Raw genomic sequence first — 18,733 nt, 5'->3', positions numbered from 1 at the left:
TTTATTTATTTATTTTTAAAGACAGGGTTCGGCTAAATTGGTTAGGGCCTCCCTAAATCGCTGAGGCTGGCTTTAAACTTGCAATCCTCTTGCCTCAGCCTCCGGAGCAGCTGGGATTACAGGAGTGCACCACTGCGCCAGGCTCCTGTTAATTTTTTCAAATAGCCTTATTTTGAGTTACAACCGAGAAGTTACAGGTCTCAGGAGCTGGGCACTACCTAAACGTCCCTGGCTGTCAGTCTCCCTCCTCCAGGCCTCCCGGCCTCCTCCCTCCCACCTGCTCTGGGGACACACTTCCCAACTCCCGGGCCTCCCCGCCTCCCGCCCTGGGGACACCTCGTCGCCCCCCACGCCCCGCGTCGCTGCCCGCGCCCCTCCCCCTGCCTGCAGAACGCTCTTCCCCCGCCTCCCCCCACCCGCTCGGGTGCCCCGGCCTCCCGCCTGTCCCCTCCCTTGGCTCGGGCTGTCCCTGGAGCCCACGAATCCGGGTCGAGCCTCGGCCCCGCCGGGAGGCCGGCCCCCTCCGTCACCGCGTCGGCCTCCCGCGGGGCCGAGGCTCCTCCCCGTCCCGGCGCTGGCTCTCCCGGCCTCGGCTCCCTGGGCTCCGGCTCCTGCTGCGGTCTCCCGGGTGCAGGGCAGTTCTCAGGCCGCGCCGCCAGGTAGGTGCGCGTCGCTGGGGACAGAATCCCCGGGGACAGAATCCGCTGGACTCGCGGTGGGTTTGCACTGTGGCAGAGGGCTTCGCGGGGCGCAGGTGGGGACCTTACCAAAGTGCATTTCATAAGCGGGTTCTCCTTAAAGTGGCACGTTGTCCCTCCAAAGAAGCAGCGCCCTAAACCCGCCGTCACCGGCGACACATTTCCCACAGGTGGCTGGTCCTACACGTAAACTCAGGGAAATCACACTGTTTACCAACTCGTGTTGGTCATTGCCATCGAAGGCAGCGTCAGTAGTTGCTCCTCTGTGCCGCTGAATGCTGTTTTTGCAGCTATTTCCCTGAGGTTGGACATTTTGGTCGTATGGTTTTTATGAATATACAACTGGAGAAACAGCATATTTGCATGAACTCACTATCCATGTTTCCTTAACGGGCGCACAAAGGAGGAGGCGCGGTCACATTACGAGGATGATATCGTGGATACTGGATAGGTCTGGACAGAAAAGACAGTACAGTGCACACCCTGGGTGAGACCCAGGCCGTGCTAACATTGGGTACTGCCCTCTCTGTCCACTTGCTGATGGAAACGGCCACCTGTTGTTTTCAGAGCCCATGTAAAATAAGGTAGTCAGAAATGAGCCCTGCGCATAACTGGGGAAGCCTGTCTAGGCCTGGGAACAGCGAGAGAAAAGGCAGGTCCGAGGCGGTGTGTTCTCAGCCCCTGTAGCTTTCTAATCCATGCTATGGAAATTACATACCCTAAGCAAAATACAAGAGCGATTACTGAGAAAGTCAATACCTGGAGGAGTTGACTTTCATACAGTCACCTAAGGATAAGTATTGGCCCTGCCCTGCCCTGCCCCTGAAAGATTGGAAATCAGTTGCCCTGCAAGTTCCTGCGATGTTCAACTAGTAAAACACCAGCCCTTCCCTGTTGGACTCTGCCTTTCTGTATTATCTTCCCATGTCCCCGTGAATCCTGCTTCCCCGTTGCAGCACACTTGGCTTCTGTTTCTCAATTTCTAAAATGCCCAGCACTTTATTTCTTGAGTTCTTTGCTTGTTACAGTCTCATTTTTGTTGGTAAAAATATCCGTTTTCTAGCCAGGCGCAGTGGCACATGCCTGTAATCCCAGTGGCTCAGGGGACTGATGCAGGAGGATTGCAAGTTCAAAGCCAGCCTCAGAAAAAGCAAGGTGCTAAGCAACTCAATGAAACCTTGTCTCTAAATAAAATACAAAATAGGGTTGGGAATATGGCTCAGTGGTCAAGTGTCCCTGAGTTCAGTCCCCAGTAACCACCATCCCACCAAAAAAAATCTTTTGTTCTCTATTTCTGTTGTTCATTATGTGAGGAAGTTTGACTTCTGAGTTATTTAAATCCTTGGGGTACCATGGCAGGAAAAGCACATGCTGACCATTCTTTACTACCCGTTTCTGATTTCCACTGGGTGTTTGGTTACACTGTTGAAAGATAATTTTCAGCAAAAGATAAAATCTATGACTTTTCCATACAGCTATAAAAGGCAGCACAGGTGAAGATTGTATTTTATTCATTATTCACTAAAGAGGGAAACAGGTAGATGTCTTAACTAGTTCAAGAAAGAAGTCAAGAAGTGCAAATGTATGTGGATCAGGGATGCCCCAGGGAGGTACAGGAGGAGGAGGAGGAGGAGGAGGAGGAGGGGGAGGAAGAGGAGGAACCTGGAGCCCAGGCTTTTGCAGATCACACCCTCAACAGAGATCCCCGTGGATTTTGACTTGTACTTTTGTAGAGGGAACTGTGTGAGGCAGAGATGAAGGGGCCACAGGAACCGCTCTGTGGGTGAGTGGGCCTGTGATCATTCACATCTATGCGGCATCTTGCATGAATGTTTATGGTAAAATCATGTGTTTTCTGCAGCCAGCCATGGGGAGCTTGCCAAAGAATGTGCAATTAGGTGTCCTCTGTATGGGCATGTCCTAGCCATCCCTGGTGCTACCAAGAGTGCCCTGACTCCTGTAGGCTTTGCCAGTGGAGACCACAGAGCTGATCTCAGGGTGGTTAGGGTGTGGCCCCAAACACACCTGCAAGCAGTAGAGACGTCTTCCTTGTCATACATGAGGACTATCACACTGAGGGCCCCACTGCGCATGTCAGGGCTACAGTCCTGGCCCTGTACCGGCCATATCACTCCTACGAAGGACCCTGTAACATCTAGGAGAAACTGCTTCAGTGGAAAAGTATCACCATTTATGCTTATCCTCCTGGGCTGTCTGATTCTAGACCTGCTCATTGTACTCAGATCATTTCACAACTCTTTCTAGGTCATGTGTAACTGATAGACTGATAGATTTTGTAAAATCTGTCTTGACTTGTAGAGAATTGATTGACTTCCTCCTCCAGAAGTCTGTTTTGTCTCTATTTGCATATAAATTCATGATCTTGATTTTTTTTTTTTTTTTGCATTAGGGATTGAACCCAGTAGTGCTCAACCACTGAGCCACATCCCCAGTCCTCTTTTTTGTTTTTTGTATTTTATTTAGAGACAGAGTCTCTCTGAGTTGCTGAGGGCCTCATTAAGTAGCTGAGGCTGGCTTTGAACTCATGATCCTTCTGCTTCAGCCTCCCAGGCTACTGGGATTACAGGTATCCACTACTGCACCCAGCTTGACTATCTGTATGAGAGTGATGGTTTCACTTTTTTCTGGAAATTATCTTTTCAGAAATTAATCATGGGGGGAGGCAAAAATCCTGGAAGGCATATATAGAAAAATGTACTTATCATACAATTAGCGGAGAGTCAAGGGCATGTTCCCTGGGACTTGCTGGGACTCCAGGCAGGCCAGTCCACAGCAACTCTGCTACAGGACTTGGCCCCAACACATGGGCTCGGGCTAGCAGCTGTGAAAGGTCTGGGCCAGAGTCCAGCCTGCCACAGTTGGCACACCTAGCCCTCTCCTGGCTGCTGCCCCTTCTGAGAAATAGTAAACTTGAAATACCCATCTAGAAGGCCACTCTTTGGCTATAAGAATTTCTTCTGGAATGTGGACAACAATTGAAGATCAGCAAACGATTCATATCAGAGGCTGCTTTGGAACAGCCAGTGTTTCCCGTGGTCCCAGGTCCTCACAGGATAGCTCAGGTGAGAACTCAGTCCATGTGCACTGGGCTGCTATCGATGCTCAACTGTTGTGACATCTCTTCCTAATAATAGTTCCATAGGAGCTTGTGAAAAACAAAACCAAGAAAACAAGAGGCAATTTTTCCTTGGTTGAATAACTGCTTATTAATTTATTTTCTTGTAAAACCTAGTTATCACAGCCGGAGGTGTACACCTTGAATCCCAGCAGCTTGAGAGGCTGAGGTAGGAGGATCGCAAGTTCAAAGACAGCCTCAGCAACTCAGCAAGGCCCAGAAGGACTTTGTGAAATCTCATCTCAAAGTAAAAAAATAAAATGGACTGGGAATGTGGCTCAGTGGTTAAATGCCCCTTTAATTCCTGGTAAAAAAAAAAAAAAAGTATCCCATTTGTAATTATGAAACACTGAGAATGTTCAGGAAAATGAATGCAGGGAACAATAAAACAGCCACCCATTTTCATTTCACCCAGATTTAAAAGATACCATCTTGTCTTGTGGACTTCAAGTCAAAGTTTTTTAAGGAGATACAATGTAGCAAGTATGATTCCTGCCTGGTAACCACTTGGTTTCTTTCCTGTGCATGACATTTTTATTACAGTATATTTATTAATAATATATACATTGTTTTGTCATTAACATTTACTTAGCATCAGAATACCTGTTATCTTCTTACATAGCCTTGTTTTTGAGACACCATATTGGTAAATATAAATGCAGTTCATTCATTCTGACATGTGATTTATTTCCTGGGCAGCTGTAACAAATTTCCTCAAAACAGAGGGTAGAAGTGCATTCTCTCAGTTCTGGAGGCTGGAAGTCCATGCCAGCAGGGCCATGCTGTCTCTGACACCCATGGGGGAGAGCACTTCCTTGCCTCTCTCAGTTTCAACGCAGCAGTCCTTGGTATTTCTTGAGTGGTAGACACCTCTCTCCACTCTTATCGCCATCTTAAAGTGGCCTTCTCTCCAGTGTGATTCTGTGTCCAGATTACCTCTTTCTTTTTCCTTTTATTTTGGTACTGGGGACTGAGCCCAGGGTGCTTAACCACTGAACCACATCCCCAGCCCTTTTTTATTTTTTATTTTGAGGCAGTGTCTCATTAAGTTGCTTAGGACCTTGCTAAGTTGCTGAGGCTGGCCTCCATCCTCCTGTCTTAGCCTCCCACATGGCTGGGATTACAAGCATGTGCCACCATGCCTTGCTAAAGATACCTTGTGTATTTTATCTCTATTCTAAGTCTCCTTTTTTAAAAAAAATATTTTTAGTTGTTGATGGACCTATTGATGTGCAGTGCTGAGAATTGGACTCAGTGCCTCACACAGACTAGACAAGTGCCCTACCACTGAGCTACAACCCCAGCCCTAAGTCTCCTATTTTTTAAAAGTGATATTTTATCCTAGTCTATAGTGTTTTTCCAATTTGGTTAAGAAGTCTTTATCTTGTTGTAACTGTTATTGTCTTATTAACCTCATTGTCTTAGTTATCAAGATGAAAATTCACAAGTTTTTTTTTTTTTTTTTTTATGATGGAAGATTCCAAGTTGGGGGCGGGGGTGCTCCTGGCCTCAGTGGCCTGTCCCTCTCTGTCAGCACTCGGGCGTCAGCACCCCGCCCCCACCCCACTGTGAGGCAGATCCCAGACAGCTGCCCGTCCGTCCATCACGATGATGTATCTATAGCAGACAAGGACCCTGCAGCGTAGCCCACGCCAGCCTCCTCCCTGCCACGGCTGGCGATAGTTCCCAGGGTCCTTCTGTAGTCATCAGTATTCAATTTTCTACAATATCTTACTTAAAAGAAATGATCCTTTCCTTTATGGCATATGCTATTTTGGGCTCCTTTAAGAAATTGGGCCTACTTCACGGTTGAACAAGGAGGAGTTCTTCTACGTCTCCTCCCAACAGTTCAATTCTTTCCTGCTTAGGTTTCTGACCTCCGACAGGTTTGCTGGCTGCAGTTGTCTGGGATCCTTTGTGATTTGTTTTCCCAGCTGTGCGCCATGGCCTTCGCCAGTCCACCCTCCCACTGTGGATCCACAGTGCCCTCCGGCTTCCTGGAAGGACTCTCGGAACCCGCAGAGTCTGGCCCCACAGCGGCGCTGGCTGGGGAACGTGGCCTGGCCGTCCTCTCTCTGGGCCTTGGATCCCTGCCTCTCCCTTCTCCAGGTCCAGTCCCACTCTCACCCTGAGCGTGACTCTGCTTCTTAGTTCTAAGAGCAAACATTTTCTTAAGGAGGGAACATTCCTGTATATAACCACGGTCACCGCACCTTAATCACACCTTATAAAACTGACACGAAGATGGGCACCTGGCTCAGGAGGCCAAGGCAGGAGGATTGAGAGCTCAAGGCCAGCCTCAGCAATTTAGCAAGGCCCTGAGCAACTCAGTGAGACCCTGTCTCTAAGTAAAATACAAACAAGGGCTGGGATGTGGCTCAGTGGTTAAGCCGCGGGGTTCAATCCCTAGTACAAAACAAACAAACAAATAAGAATAAAATGGGTACTACTGCATAGTATAAAGTGATGAGCGCTGTCATCCATATTCACTTTCCTGCTTGTCTTTGTGTGTCTCTTCTAGCGGTTCTCAATTCTGAACCACAACTTAGGTGAATTTGTTTTTCTTTTGTATCTCTTAATCTAGAACTGTCTCACTGCCTTTTTTTCTTTTTACATTTTGAGTTTTGGTGCTAGGCATATAAAACAGATGAGGAATATTCCCATATTTGCTATGCTACCAATTAGTCAATTTTGTGTTTTCAAATTTATTAGCCTAAAGTTGTTCACAGTAATTTTTTTTTTCCTGAGACAAATCCTTTTTATTTTATTTTATTTTTTTAGTAGTTGATAGAACTTTATTTATTTGTGTGTGGTGCTTAGAATCAAACCCAGGGCCTCACACAGGCTAGGCCAGCGCTCTACCACTGAGCTACAGCCCCAGCCCCCACAGGAGGAAAATCTTATGTATTCATTGACTTAAATAAATAAAAGGAACCCAGGGCCATGCCTTGCTTGGCCTGTGCTCTACCCCTGAGCTGGGGTGTCCCAGCTAAACGGAGCATCTTCAGATGCCTTTCCTTGGGGACCTGGTTTCTGGTTGACACGTGTTTTTCATTGTTTCCTTTTGGTTAACCCGTTGGGCTGGAGCTGTGCCTAATTCATGACTCTTCAAGGAAGCCAATTTTAATCTTTTGGGATTTTCCCCAATGCGTGTCTTCTTGTCCTTGTTTTCTCTGTGTTGGGCTTGCTGTGGCCTGAATGCTGGTGTCCCCCCAGTTCATGTGTGGACCCCTCGTCCCCAGGTGATGATGATATTGGGAGGTGAGGCCTCTGGGAGGTGCAGAGGTCGTGAGGGTGGAGAGCTCATGACAGGGATTAGCGCCCTCATAAAAGAGGTCCCAGGGAGGTGTCTCCTCCCTCCGTGGTGTGAGGACACAGGAGAAGGCACCCACTGTGAGACAAAAAGTGCCCCCCACCAGACTCTGAGCCTGCCTTCATCTTGTTCTTGGCTTCTCAGCCTCCAGAACTGGGAGAACCACACCTCAGTTTATGAGTTACGTAGTTGTATTTTGTTACGAGATGAATACACTAAGACAGGGTTTATTCAATTATTTTCCTTAACTCATTTTTTTTTGGTGGGGAGGGGATTGGGGATTGAACCTAGGGGCACGTTTTTTTTTTTTTGAGACAGGGTCTTGCTGTGTTGTTTATGGGCCTTGCTAAGTTGCTAAGACTGGCTTTAGACTCATGATCCTCCTGCCTCAGGCTCCCTAGCCACTGGAATTACAGGCATGCACCACTTCTTAACTTCTTGATGCTTAGTTTATTTTCATTTTTTCCTCTTGTCTAATATATGCAATCTACATTGTAAAGATTTCTCTAAGTATTAATTTTTATCATTTTTTGCTATGTAGTATTTTCTTTGTAATTCAGTTCTAGGCCTTTTGACTTCCTATTATGATTTCCTTATACATGTAGAACATTTTTTTTATGTAAAATCATTGTTGAAACTTGCATTTTGGCCAGGCCCCATGGTACACCCCTATAATCCCAGTGGCTCGGGAGGCTGAGATAGGAGGATTATGAGTTCAAAGCCAGCCTCAGCAACTTAGTGAGGTCCTAAGCAACTCAGTGAGACCCTGTCTCTAAATAAAATACAAAAAAGGTCTGGGGGTATGGCTCAGTGGTTAGTATGCAGGTAGTTTGCTAAGTGTTCACATCTGCTTGGAGAGGCTTTGCTGGCTAATTGTTAGTGACGGGCCTACCTATATCTTTGGGTTAAGTGTTCCTAGCTCCCTCTTTCTGATGCAACACTAAATTTAAAAAAAATCCAGCATGAGAATCTGTCTTAATGAGTGAGTTGACATGTTTACATTTATTTGGATTCTTTCAGCTACATAATTCCATACTGCGGTGGTGAGCAAGTTTTCTGTTTTGTTCTTTAAGCTTTGTGGGTCTGCTGTCCTTTCAAACCCCCTCTCACTGGGCTGTTCTATCTGGTCTTCGTTTCTTTGGATGGCTTCTGTGGGTAGGATTTAGGAGCACCCCTCTTAGACGGGGCAATGCTCTTCGGCCTGGACCGTGGCCGTCTTGTGGTGAAGTGGGTCTGGTGTGCTTCTGCCAGGTTCTCCAGCGGCTTCCTGGCCCAGGGCCACTGTCACCTTCGTCTCTCAGGCTGCTAAGTACTCCTGCTTTGCAAGTCCCATCTAGTGTGGGGGTGCTTGTCCCCTTCCACTCAGAGCTGAAGGTGAGATGAGCTTCTCATCCTGGTTGATAGAGCTTTCTGATCCTGGTTGATAGAGCTTCTCTTGTTTTGTTTTGAGAACCCCCCCCCCCGCCGCCCTGTGAACTTCCAGGGCTTGACCTTGCAGAGGTGTGTCCTGGTTACCAATTCCCATCTGGAGTGGTCCTAGGCCTCACCGGACACCAGTCCTAAGCCCCTGATTGTCTGGCTCTGTGCCTGCGATCACTGTGCTGCTTTACCATCTGCTGTGTGACTTTCAGTTTCCTCTCCAGCCCTGGCCCCTGGGGACCCTTTTCCTGTGAGCTCTGCCATTTTTATTGTTATTAGTGTTTATATTCAATCTGGCATTTCTACTGTCTGCAATGGGGATGGCTCCTCCTGGGCCCTCATCCTCTATGTTGCTAGAGCCAGAACTACCATCAATTTCTTTCTTTTTTTTCAACCACTGAGCCACATCCCCAGCCCTTGTTTTTTTTTTTTTTTTTTTTTGTGTGTTTTATTTAGAGACAGAGTCTCACTGAATTGCTGAGCGCCTCGCTGTTGTTGAGGCTGGCTTTGAACCCGTGATCCTCCTGTCTCAGCCTCCTGAGCTACTGGGAATTCAGGGGTGTGTAGCGGCATACCCAGCAGCATCAATTTCTTTTATAGTAAATACCGCAGATGGATTTAAAATGATGTTTTCCAGTAATTTTTTTTTTGGTACCAAGTATTGAACCCAGGGGCCCTTTACCAGTGAGTCACATCCCTAGCCCTTTTAATTATTTTATTTAGAGACAGAGTCTCGCTAAATTGCGTTAGAGCCTTACTAAGCTGTTGAGGCTGGTATTGAATTTGCAATCCTCCTGCCTCAGCCTCCCCATCCTCTGGGATTACGGGGTGTGCCACCATGCCTGGTTGTTTCCAATACTCTTGATTATCATTTACTATTTGTGATCTTTAGATTTGAACCATCCAGCCTACACTGTATGTTTTCTCTGTAGCTGACTTTGAGGTCTCCGATGGCTAACGAAGCTCATCCCTGCCCCTGTGACATTGGTCACAGACTAGAGTATGGAGGCATGGGGCAGGAAGTCCAAGTCGAACACATCAAGGCTTATGTCACCAGATCCCCAGTCGATGCAGGCAAAGCTGTGATTGTCATTCAAGACATATTCGGGTGGCAGCTGCCCAACACCAGGTACATGGCTGACCTGATTGCAGGAAACGGATACACGTGAGTACAAAATCCTGTTCCTTTGCTTAATTCATGTAAATTTCTGTGGTCCATTTTGTTCTTCAGAAAGAGAAACAAAAGCGAAAGCCTTCTCCTCTCTCTGCTTCCTCCCCTCCCTGTGGTGAGGGGAGGGGAGCTGCCAAGGGGTCCTGAACGGCTGCCTCGTGGAAGACACCCCAGTCCCTGGGCCTCAGGTCCTCCTGGGGGTTCTTGGCCCTATAGACTCTGGGACAGGGTCCTCTCACCACACACAGGACAGGACACCTATGCACACATCCCCAGCTCTGAAATGGACCCATTTTTTGGCCCCTGAAGCATGTCAGCCTTGGGTCAGATTTCATGTGGACAGGAGGTACCCCTGGCTCATCCTGATCCAAGCATGTCCCCTCCTGGCTGTCTCTGAATTAGACTGGGTTCCAGAAAGAGCACAGTGAGACTTGGCTCATCACTCTGCGTTTACGCCATGGCCACCCTTGGTAGAAGCTTCAGGAAAGTATGCAGATGAGTAGAACCATCCTTCTCCTCCCGCTTCAGAGAGCGGAAAGCCCAGTGGCCCTGAGCTGGGGACACCATGAGATGGCTTTGTTTTCTCTAAAGGAGAGGCTGCAGAGCTGACGGGAACCTACCTTGTTCTCCTCAGTAGAGAAACTGACTTAAAGGAACCACAGCTGCTGTGGCGTGAAAGGATGTCACCGTTCATGTCCCCAGACTCCCTGGAGGATGAAGCAACCTCGATTTTTAGGGCAAGACCGACGATAAGCGGCCAGCCCTGATGCCTCTGCCTTAGGCAGAAGTGCCAAAGGCATGACGGGGAGCGGGGCCCCCAGTCCTGCCAGCAGCCCTTTGAGGAGGACTGTCCCCTGGCCATTGGCAGATCAGGAAACCAGGGCATAGATGGAGGTTTGCAGTCATGCGGATGCCCCCGGGCACCCTGATGCAAGCAGCCAGCTGACCGGGGCTGAGTGGGCTCGGGGCTCCTGGAGTCCTGTGGGTGTCCTTAGCTGGAGTCGGAGCAGCCAGGCTGTCTGTCTGTGACTTGCAAGGCACCTTCGCACTTACAGCACTCCCTCCACCCTCAAGTCTGTCCTCGGAGGCTGCGGCGCAGGGTGCCGTCCATTGGTCCATCGAGAGAGAGGCTAAGAGTGGCCCAGTGACTTGGGGTCACACCATAGTGGGTGGGTCACACCCGAGGGGGACTTTCCTGAGCCAGGTTTTGGGGCTGCGCCTCCTCTGCAGGAGGGGCTGGGCTCCTCCACCATGGCCACCTCCCGACTTTGGGAAGGGCTTGTCCCTCCTGGCTTGATGGGGAGGAATGACCTGGACTCTGGAACCTGGCTTGTTCTCCCTGTCTGGCCTCTTCTAGAACCCTCGGTGGACCTTACTCTCTGGGCAGGAAACTGTGTCCTGTTGGAGCCTGGGTGGAGGCCTGGGAAGTTGCTTGCTCATAGTGACTGGCCATTCGGACCATGTGTCCCAGGCCAGTGGGAGAGTCCAGGGGGCTCCTGGCCCTGCAGAGAGGTGCAGCCCTGGGGGTGGGGACAGGAGGGGCCCTCCAGCTGCCAGCCACAGGCCCTCGTGTCTAGTGCTGGAGTATCCCAGGGGAGTGCCCAGTGGCCCTGTCCTGCCCAGGGCGGGTGGCTCCCCAAGTGGAGGCCAAGTGCCTGCAGTTGTGAAATCTGAGACACTGGGACTTGGCACCAGTTGCCTTTTTTGCTGCAATCAAAGTTGGCCTTTGTGGCCACCAGTTTCCCTTCTCTGTGACCAGAGCTGCCACCTGAGCAAGTGGCTAAAGAAACGTAAACAAACGCTGCGTCCAGGCCACTGTGAACCCAGGGCTGACTGACGTCCACGTTTCACAGAACCATCGTTCCTGACTTCTTTGTGGGGCAAGAGCCGTGGAGCCCCACTGGTGACTGGGCCACCTTCCCCGAGTGGCTGAAAACAAGAAATGCCAGGAAGATCGATAGGTAAGTCACCGCAGGCACGGCAGCTCGGGGGCAGCTGGAGGGGAGAGGGGCCTGGCTTCACCTGGAGAGGCCTCAAGTCCTCCCTCCTCCCGGGAGGACCTCAGTGGACTGGCCCAGAGGGTCCGTCCTACAGCATAAAGGCAGAAGGTTGGATCTGCTGCAGTGTGTGAGCTGGAGGTAAAGCCGACAAGAACTCCGGCCACCCCAGCAGGTGCAGGGGCTTCCTTCTCAGAGGGAGGATTGGAAGGGGTGGGCAGAAGCTTTGTGTCCCATCAGGTGTTTGTTTATATCCATAACAAACCCATCCTGAATGCTTAAGCAGTCATGAGAGTTACTGTCTTACAGAACTGAGAAAAGGTAGGTATCGGCTTCATCCTCAGGTAGCTCTTGCCTCTGGGTGGCAAAGTGGCTGCAGCAGCTCTAACCTTCCATTGCTTCTCTCCCAACAACCCAGCAAGTCTCATTTTGTCTCTTTGGTTATGACTGGATCAGAAGGTCTTCCTCCAAGTAATCACTGTGGCCAGGAGATTGCTCTGCTGTGGTTTGCCAGGCAGCGGCCACCTATTCTACTCCTGGAACCGAGGGCAGAGCCCTCTAATGTGTGTGGATGGAGGGGTACTTCATCCACAGCTGGATTCTGAAGCAGCAAAAAGCATCCAGTGTTCACCCAAGTAGAAGAATGTTTATAGAAATGCCTTCCTTCTTCTCATCCCTCCAAATGAAGGCATTTATTCCTAAAATGAAAGCGTTCAAGAAAGTAAAAAACCTGAAGGGCCCAAACTGTTCTTGTTACCTTTTATTTTGCAGAATTACTTCAGGACTGCTCTTGTCATGTCATGAAGATAACTGAATGCACACAGCAGGCTGTCACTCGTTCCTTTAAATGGGCTCAAATATACCTTGTGTTTTAAAGAATGAGGTGACAGAGCTGCTTTGTTCTTTTGTTTTTTAAAAAATCATAAATATATAGCACTTCTTCCCATCAGATCCGAAAGAACTTTCTGGGCTGGCCTTGTACCCCGAGCTGCACTTGGTAAATGAACCATTGCAAGACAGGGCCACCATTCTAATAGCCCTGGTGGCTTTCCAAATTGAGCTCGGCTCTTTGGGCAGAGGAGGCGAGGGGCGATGCAGAGCGGTGGGCCTGTGTCGGATCAGAGAGCCCGTGGGACCGGCTCAGTCAGACCAGCACCTCCCTGAGTGGAGATGGGGGCACACAGCAGCTTCTCTCCCGAGGCCGGGAAGGGCGCCGTGTGTCTGGGGGACAGTGCACAGGCCTGGCTGGGCTGGGGGCGCCGGGGGAGGTGCACGCTGGAGGGGGCTGAGGCTGGAGCTCGGGAGCGGGGACCCTGGGCGACTTCAGACGACAGTGGCCGAAGCTGCCCGCTCACCCCCGCTCGGCCCTGCCAGGCTCCCAGGGTAGCCCGGACCTGACAGCTTCTCTGTGTTCCAGAGAGTTCGACGCTGTCCTGCGGTACCTGAAGCAGCAGTGCCAGGCCCGGAAGATCGGCGTCGTGGGCTTCTGCTGGGGTGGCATCGCCGTGCACCACGTGATGATGACGTACCCAGAACTCAGGGCGGGGGTGTCCGTCTACGGTGAGTCCGCCTGGTGCGTCCCGGGGAGGGTGGGCGCGCTGCTGTGCCCTCAGGGCGCTGGGTGAGCCCCGGTCGCCACAGGCCTCTCCCCGGGTGCAGCCCAGAACCCATGGTGCCAGGCCAGGCCCGTGAGGACATGGGCTTTGAGATGGGAAGGCGGTGCCCGGTGCTGACCGCGGCCTGAGGTGGGAGGAGCGCTCAAGTTCAGGAGTGGGCAGGGGCAGGGGCTGGGCAGGGGCTGGGGCAGGGCAGGGGCAGGGGCTGGACAGGGGCTGGGGCAGGGGCCGGCGGTGCAGCGCTTGCTTGGCATGTGGGAGGCACTAGGTTCCATCCTCAGTAAGCATGCAAAAATATAAAAACAAAGTGTTGTGTCTACCCACTATATACCTATATCTCTATATCTATCTGTATATAGATATATAAATATGTATAGATTAGCTAGGTAACATGGCAAGACCTTGCTTCAAAAAAAAAAAAAAAAAAAAGAAAACCTTTAAAAATTTGAAAATAATATTGGAGATTGTAGGTTTGTAATATGGTAACCACAGGGTATCCTGGCGAGTGAGCAGTTTGCACCCCAACCTCTAAATGAGGTCTCCATTTCCTCACCTAGCATTTCTTTCTGTGATGATCATTAACAAGCTATGTAGATATATATGAGTATATGTACATGTATATTTTAAAATTATAATTAATTATTTTATGGTTCTGGGGGTTGAACCCAGTGGCTCTTTACACTGAGCTATATCCCATCCCTTTTTATTTTTTATTTTGAGACAGGGTCTCACTAAGTTGCTGAGGTTGGCCTTGAACTTGTGATCCCCTGTCTCAGTCTCCCACATTGCTGGGATGACAGGCGTGTGACTTAATACATAGTTAATTTTTTTTTTTTTTTAAAAGGGTCTCTCTATGTTGACCAGGCTAGTCTTGAACTCTTAGGCCCAAGTGTTTCCTGATACACTGGTACTACAGGTGCATACAGTCTTGCCCGACTTAAGCAATATATTTATTAGCAACATCTGTGAAAACATTTTTTCCAAGATATGAATTGCTTTCAACCAATATGCACTCACACACACATACACACAGATGGAAAGAAAAAGAAAATCCACTCTAAAATGCAAATAGTAGCTTCTACATTTTAAATAATTTTTAAAATTTGTTTTAATTATTTATATATGACAGTAGAATGCATTCATGTACTTTGATATATCATACATATGGGATATAATTTCTCATTTTTCTGAGTGTACATGTTGCAGAATCATATTGGCCATGTAGTCACATATACAGTAATAATGTCTGTTTCATTCTACTATCTTTCCTATTCCCACATCCCCTCCTCTCCCCTCCCATCACTTCCCTCTACCTAACCTAAGGTAATGCTATTCTTCCCTAGTGCCCCCTTCCTTATAGTGAATTAGCATCTGCATATTAGAGAAAACATGCAGCCTTTGGTTTTGTGGGATTGGCTTATTTTGCTTAGCATGATATTCTCTAGCTCCAACCATTTACTGGCAAATGCATAATTTTACTCTTCTTTAAAGCTGAGTAATATTTCATTGAGTATATATACCACATTTTCTTTATCCATTCATCTGTTGAGGGACACCTAGCTTGGTTCCATAGTTTAGCTATTGTGAATTGAGCTGCTATAAACATTGATGTTGCTGTGTCACTATGGTATGCTGATTTTAATGAGCTAAGGAACTGAACAGACACTTCACAGAAGAAGGAGTACAATTGATCAACAAATATATGAAAAAGTGTTCAACGTCTCTAGCAATTAGAGAAATGCAAATCAAAACTACTCTAAGATTTCAACTCCTGTCAGAATGGCAATCATCAAGAATACAGGCAACAATAAATGTTGGTGAGGGTGTGGAGAAAAGGTACACTCATACATTGCTGGTGGGACTGCAAATTGGTGCAACCACTATGGAAAGCAGTGTGGAGATTCCTAAGAAAATTGGGAATGGAACCGCCATTTGACCCAGCAGCTTCTACATTTTAGTCAAAACAAACCAGAGTTATCATGGCAAGGAAATGAAAGCACTGTGTCTGTATTTAGACACTACATGCCAAGTATGTGCTACAGAAGCACTCGGAACGGACCGGGTGTGTGGTGCATGCTTGGGATCCCAGTGACTTGGGAGACTGATAGAAAGTTAAGGCCAAGTGGGATGTGGTGGTACACACCTGTAATCCCAGCGGCTGAGAAAGCTGAGGTAGGAAGATCACAAGTTCAAAGCCAGCCTCAGCAACTCCGCAAGGCCCTGAGCAACTTTTTGAGACCCTGTCTCAAAAATCAAAAAATAAAAATGGCTGGGGATGTGGCTCAGTGTACCTGAGTTCAATTCCTAGTACTTAAAGAAGAAAAAAAGAAAAAGAAAAAGAAAGGAGAGAGAGAGAAAAAAAGAAAATTCAAGGCTAGCTTGAGCTACTTCCTGGGACCCTCAACAACTCAGTGAGACTGTGTTTCAAAACGAAAATAAAAAAAGGATTGGATATGTAACTCAGTGGTCAAGCACCTCTGAGTTCAATTCCTAGTACCTGTCCCCCACTCCTACCCAAAAAAGCATTGAGACTAAAATATTTTGGAAAAAAAAATATAAAGACACAAGGAAATTTGACTAGTAAAGTCATCAAATTATACTAGTGTGTCACCAAGTTCTTTACATCAGAGTGTCATGAAATAATACCTGTACCAATGATTCTTATTTGGCTTAATGGTTCCTCACTGTAGTATTTTCACCTACATTTGGCATTTAAAAAAACTCTTTAAATATTAACTTCTATGAAAGAAAGCAGACTCAGTAAATGAGCAGTTGGGCTAGAGCACCGGGCCACCTCTTGTTAGGCCCAAAGGTGCCTTTGTGTGAATTAGCAGAAGGTGCTTGTGTGGACGCCTCACTGGCGCCACCTCCTGGCTGCTGCTGTGAGGTACGTGAGCTGCTGAGCCTGGTGGGGGCGAGTCCAGGGGACATTCAGCTGCTGTCCAGCCACATAGCTTTGCTGTGCTGCTGTCAGGAAGTTGAAAAAGATTATTTTTTTCTCTTTTAAAATGATTACTTAGGTTGACTTCTTTCTCCATAGAAGCGGGTGTTCCGGAGGGTTGTCTAGAACCCTTGGGCTTGGCGGAGCATGCTTCTGACTGATCAGTTTCTAACCTTCTGAGTCAAGGAGGAAAACTAATTTTTCAGAGAATGACTTGCTAGGACCAGGCAGTCGCAGGCTGTGGGCTTGTCTGAGCGTAAAGGCCCATTCCAAACCACCCAGTGCATTGAAGTCAGAACCTGTGGGACTTGGGTGGGCAGAGGGAAAGTTCCAGAACAGTGGTTTGGCAGCTCTCACTTCTGTGCAAGTGAAGGCACATCCCAGGAGGGATACTCGTTAGACCCTCTGCGTCTTCACGGAGCAGCCTGCAAGGCCTGATTCCACACCTTGATGGCTTCACTTCTAGTGAGTGAGCCGGAGGGCCAGGTCTGGCTGGAAGAGTCACCCTGTTACACTAATTGTGTAGGCCAGGCCACTACTGTGGAACTGCTAAAAAAATACACAAAGCCCCCCAAATACATTTTTACTTTGAATAATCAAACCAAATTGAGGCAGTTTTCTGTGGCGTGACTGTGGAAATCATAGTCTCATGCCCCTGAATCCATCTTTCAGGTATCGTCAAGGATTCTGAAGATATTTACAGTTTAAAGAACCCCACGTTGTTCATTTTTGCTGAAAATGATGCTGTGATTCCCCTGGAGCAAGTAAGTTGGCACCTTTCCTCTTCTCACTTGTGTGTTTAAGAGCAGGTCTTGACATTTTGAGGGAGAAGTCTCAAAGCATTCATTAATTGCTGTTCCAGATGTTTTCCAACATAGACATTTTTAAAAGATGAGTTTTACCAGAGATTAAGAGTAGTGGGTCTGGGGATATAGCTCAGTTGGTAGAGTGCTTGCCTCACATGCACAAGGCCCTGGGTTCAATCCCTAACACCAAAAAAAAAAAAAAAAAAGAGTAGAATTATGCCAGGTGTGGTGATGCTCACCTGAAATCCCAGTGGCTAAGGAGGGCTAAGGCAGGAGGATTGCACAGCCAAGCAAATACTTCACCATTGTACTCTACCCCTAGCCTCCCACATTTTCAATTCATGATGTGTTTATTTGGACATGATTCCATATAAGCCTGTAATTGCTGTTGTATCATATTTATATTGCTCCAAAATCTTTGCCAGCAGCAAGAATTGTGTTAATTATAAATTATAGTTAAAATTTGGAATAGCTGTGGAACTCGTTTACAATTTAAAGAATTGATGTTAAATCTCTTTTATGAACACTCACTGAAGATTTAGAGAATGAAAAATGTTGCTAACAAGTTAAAATCACGGCATCACAAAAATGTTTTGCATACTAGGTCTCTTTGCTGACGCAGAAGTTGAAAGAACACTGCAAGGTTGAATATCAAATTAAAACATTTTCTGGGCAAACCCATGGTTTTGTGCATCGCAAGAGAGAAGATTGTCTACCTGCTGACAAGCCTTACATTGATGAGGCGAGAAGGAATTTAATCGAGTGGCTGAACAAGTACATTTAGTAGTAAACAGGTACACTCTCAAAACAAGATTCATCCAAACGGTTGCCTTCCAATACTTACCATTTGATTTTTTTTTACTTTAAATAATTTCAGGATTCCAACATTTATTTTATATAATCTAAAATGCATTCAGTGGAAAATGTTAATATATGAAAATAATTTTAACATGTTTAAATAAAAAATAAAAATGAAATAAAAAAAAGAAATAAAAAATAGTTCTGTACCTGGAGAATCTGAATGATCAATACCCTAGCTATTAGAAAACACTTGGGCTCTCCAGGGAACCAGCTGGGAGCACAAGTGTGGCCTCTCTGGTCTTTAACTGAACACATCCTTTAAAATGACTAAGGTGTGAAGAAACTTAACTGTGAGCTGGGGCAGAGTAAGATACACTTGGACTTTGTCTTAAGAGAACTGAATTTGTCACATTTATGTTGTAATGAGAAGTGTTATAATTAAAATGTTCCCATGGATCGAACTATATCAAGCTAATAAACTGACTTTGATGTCTCTGGGTTGCAGAGGCTGGCTTTAGACTCTTGATTCTCTGTGCCTAGTTTATTTCTAAACAGAATGATGGAGTAGAGTAACCATCCTGCAGTTTTCTAGGCAGTGGTTTCCTGACCCTGGGGCTGGGGCTTACTGTGATGGTGGAGAGTGAAGTCCCTAGTGTGTACTTGCTCCTCCTCAGGACTGTTATGACTTAGGGCAAATGACATGTTGGGTTGTTTTCTAATTTGGTCTTGGGTCTCTTTCATGGAAGTGGCAATAAACTCTACCCAGCTCCAGAGGTCTTGGTCACAGATGTTTTCAGTGTGCCTTTCACAGGACACTTTTTTTGGGGGGTGGGGT

The 18,733-nt window shown here is 47.4% G+C and overlaps 1 protein-coding gene across 1 annotated transcript; it reads left to right on the top strand.

The window, feature by feature from the left end:
- The first annotated feature begins 501 nt into the window (after nt 1-501).
- On the top strand, nt 502-18,417 carry Cmbl (carboxymethylenebutenolidase homolog). Its single transcript, XM_015490456.2, has 6 exons — nt 502-659; nt 9,499-9,731; nt 11,591-11,698; nt 13,152-13,294; nt 16,964-17,055; nt 17,702-18,417. Exons 2-6 carry the CDS (start codon nt 9,517-9,519, stop codon nt 17,879-17,881), a joined length of 738 nt encoding a protein of 245 aa, XP_015345942.1. The 5' UTR covers nt 502-659; nt 9,499-9,516; the 3' UTR covers nt 17,882-18,417.
- Nucleotides 18,418-18,733: the final 316 nt, after the last annotated feature.

This window comes from Marmota marmota, unplaced genomic scaffold (genome assembly GCF_001458135.2).
Source record: "Marmota marmota marmota unplaced genomic scaffold, marMar, whole genome shotgun sequence".
NCBI lineage: Eukaryota > Metazoa > Chordata > Mammalia > Rodentia > Sciuridae > Marmota > Marmota marmota.
The sequence above is the reverse complement of the archived record's forward strand: the minus strand, read 5'-3'. Positions and strand labels throughout refer to the sequence as shown.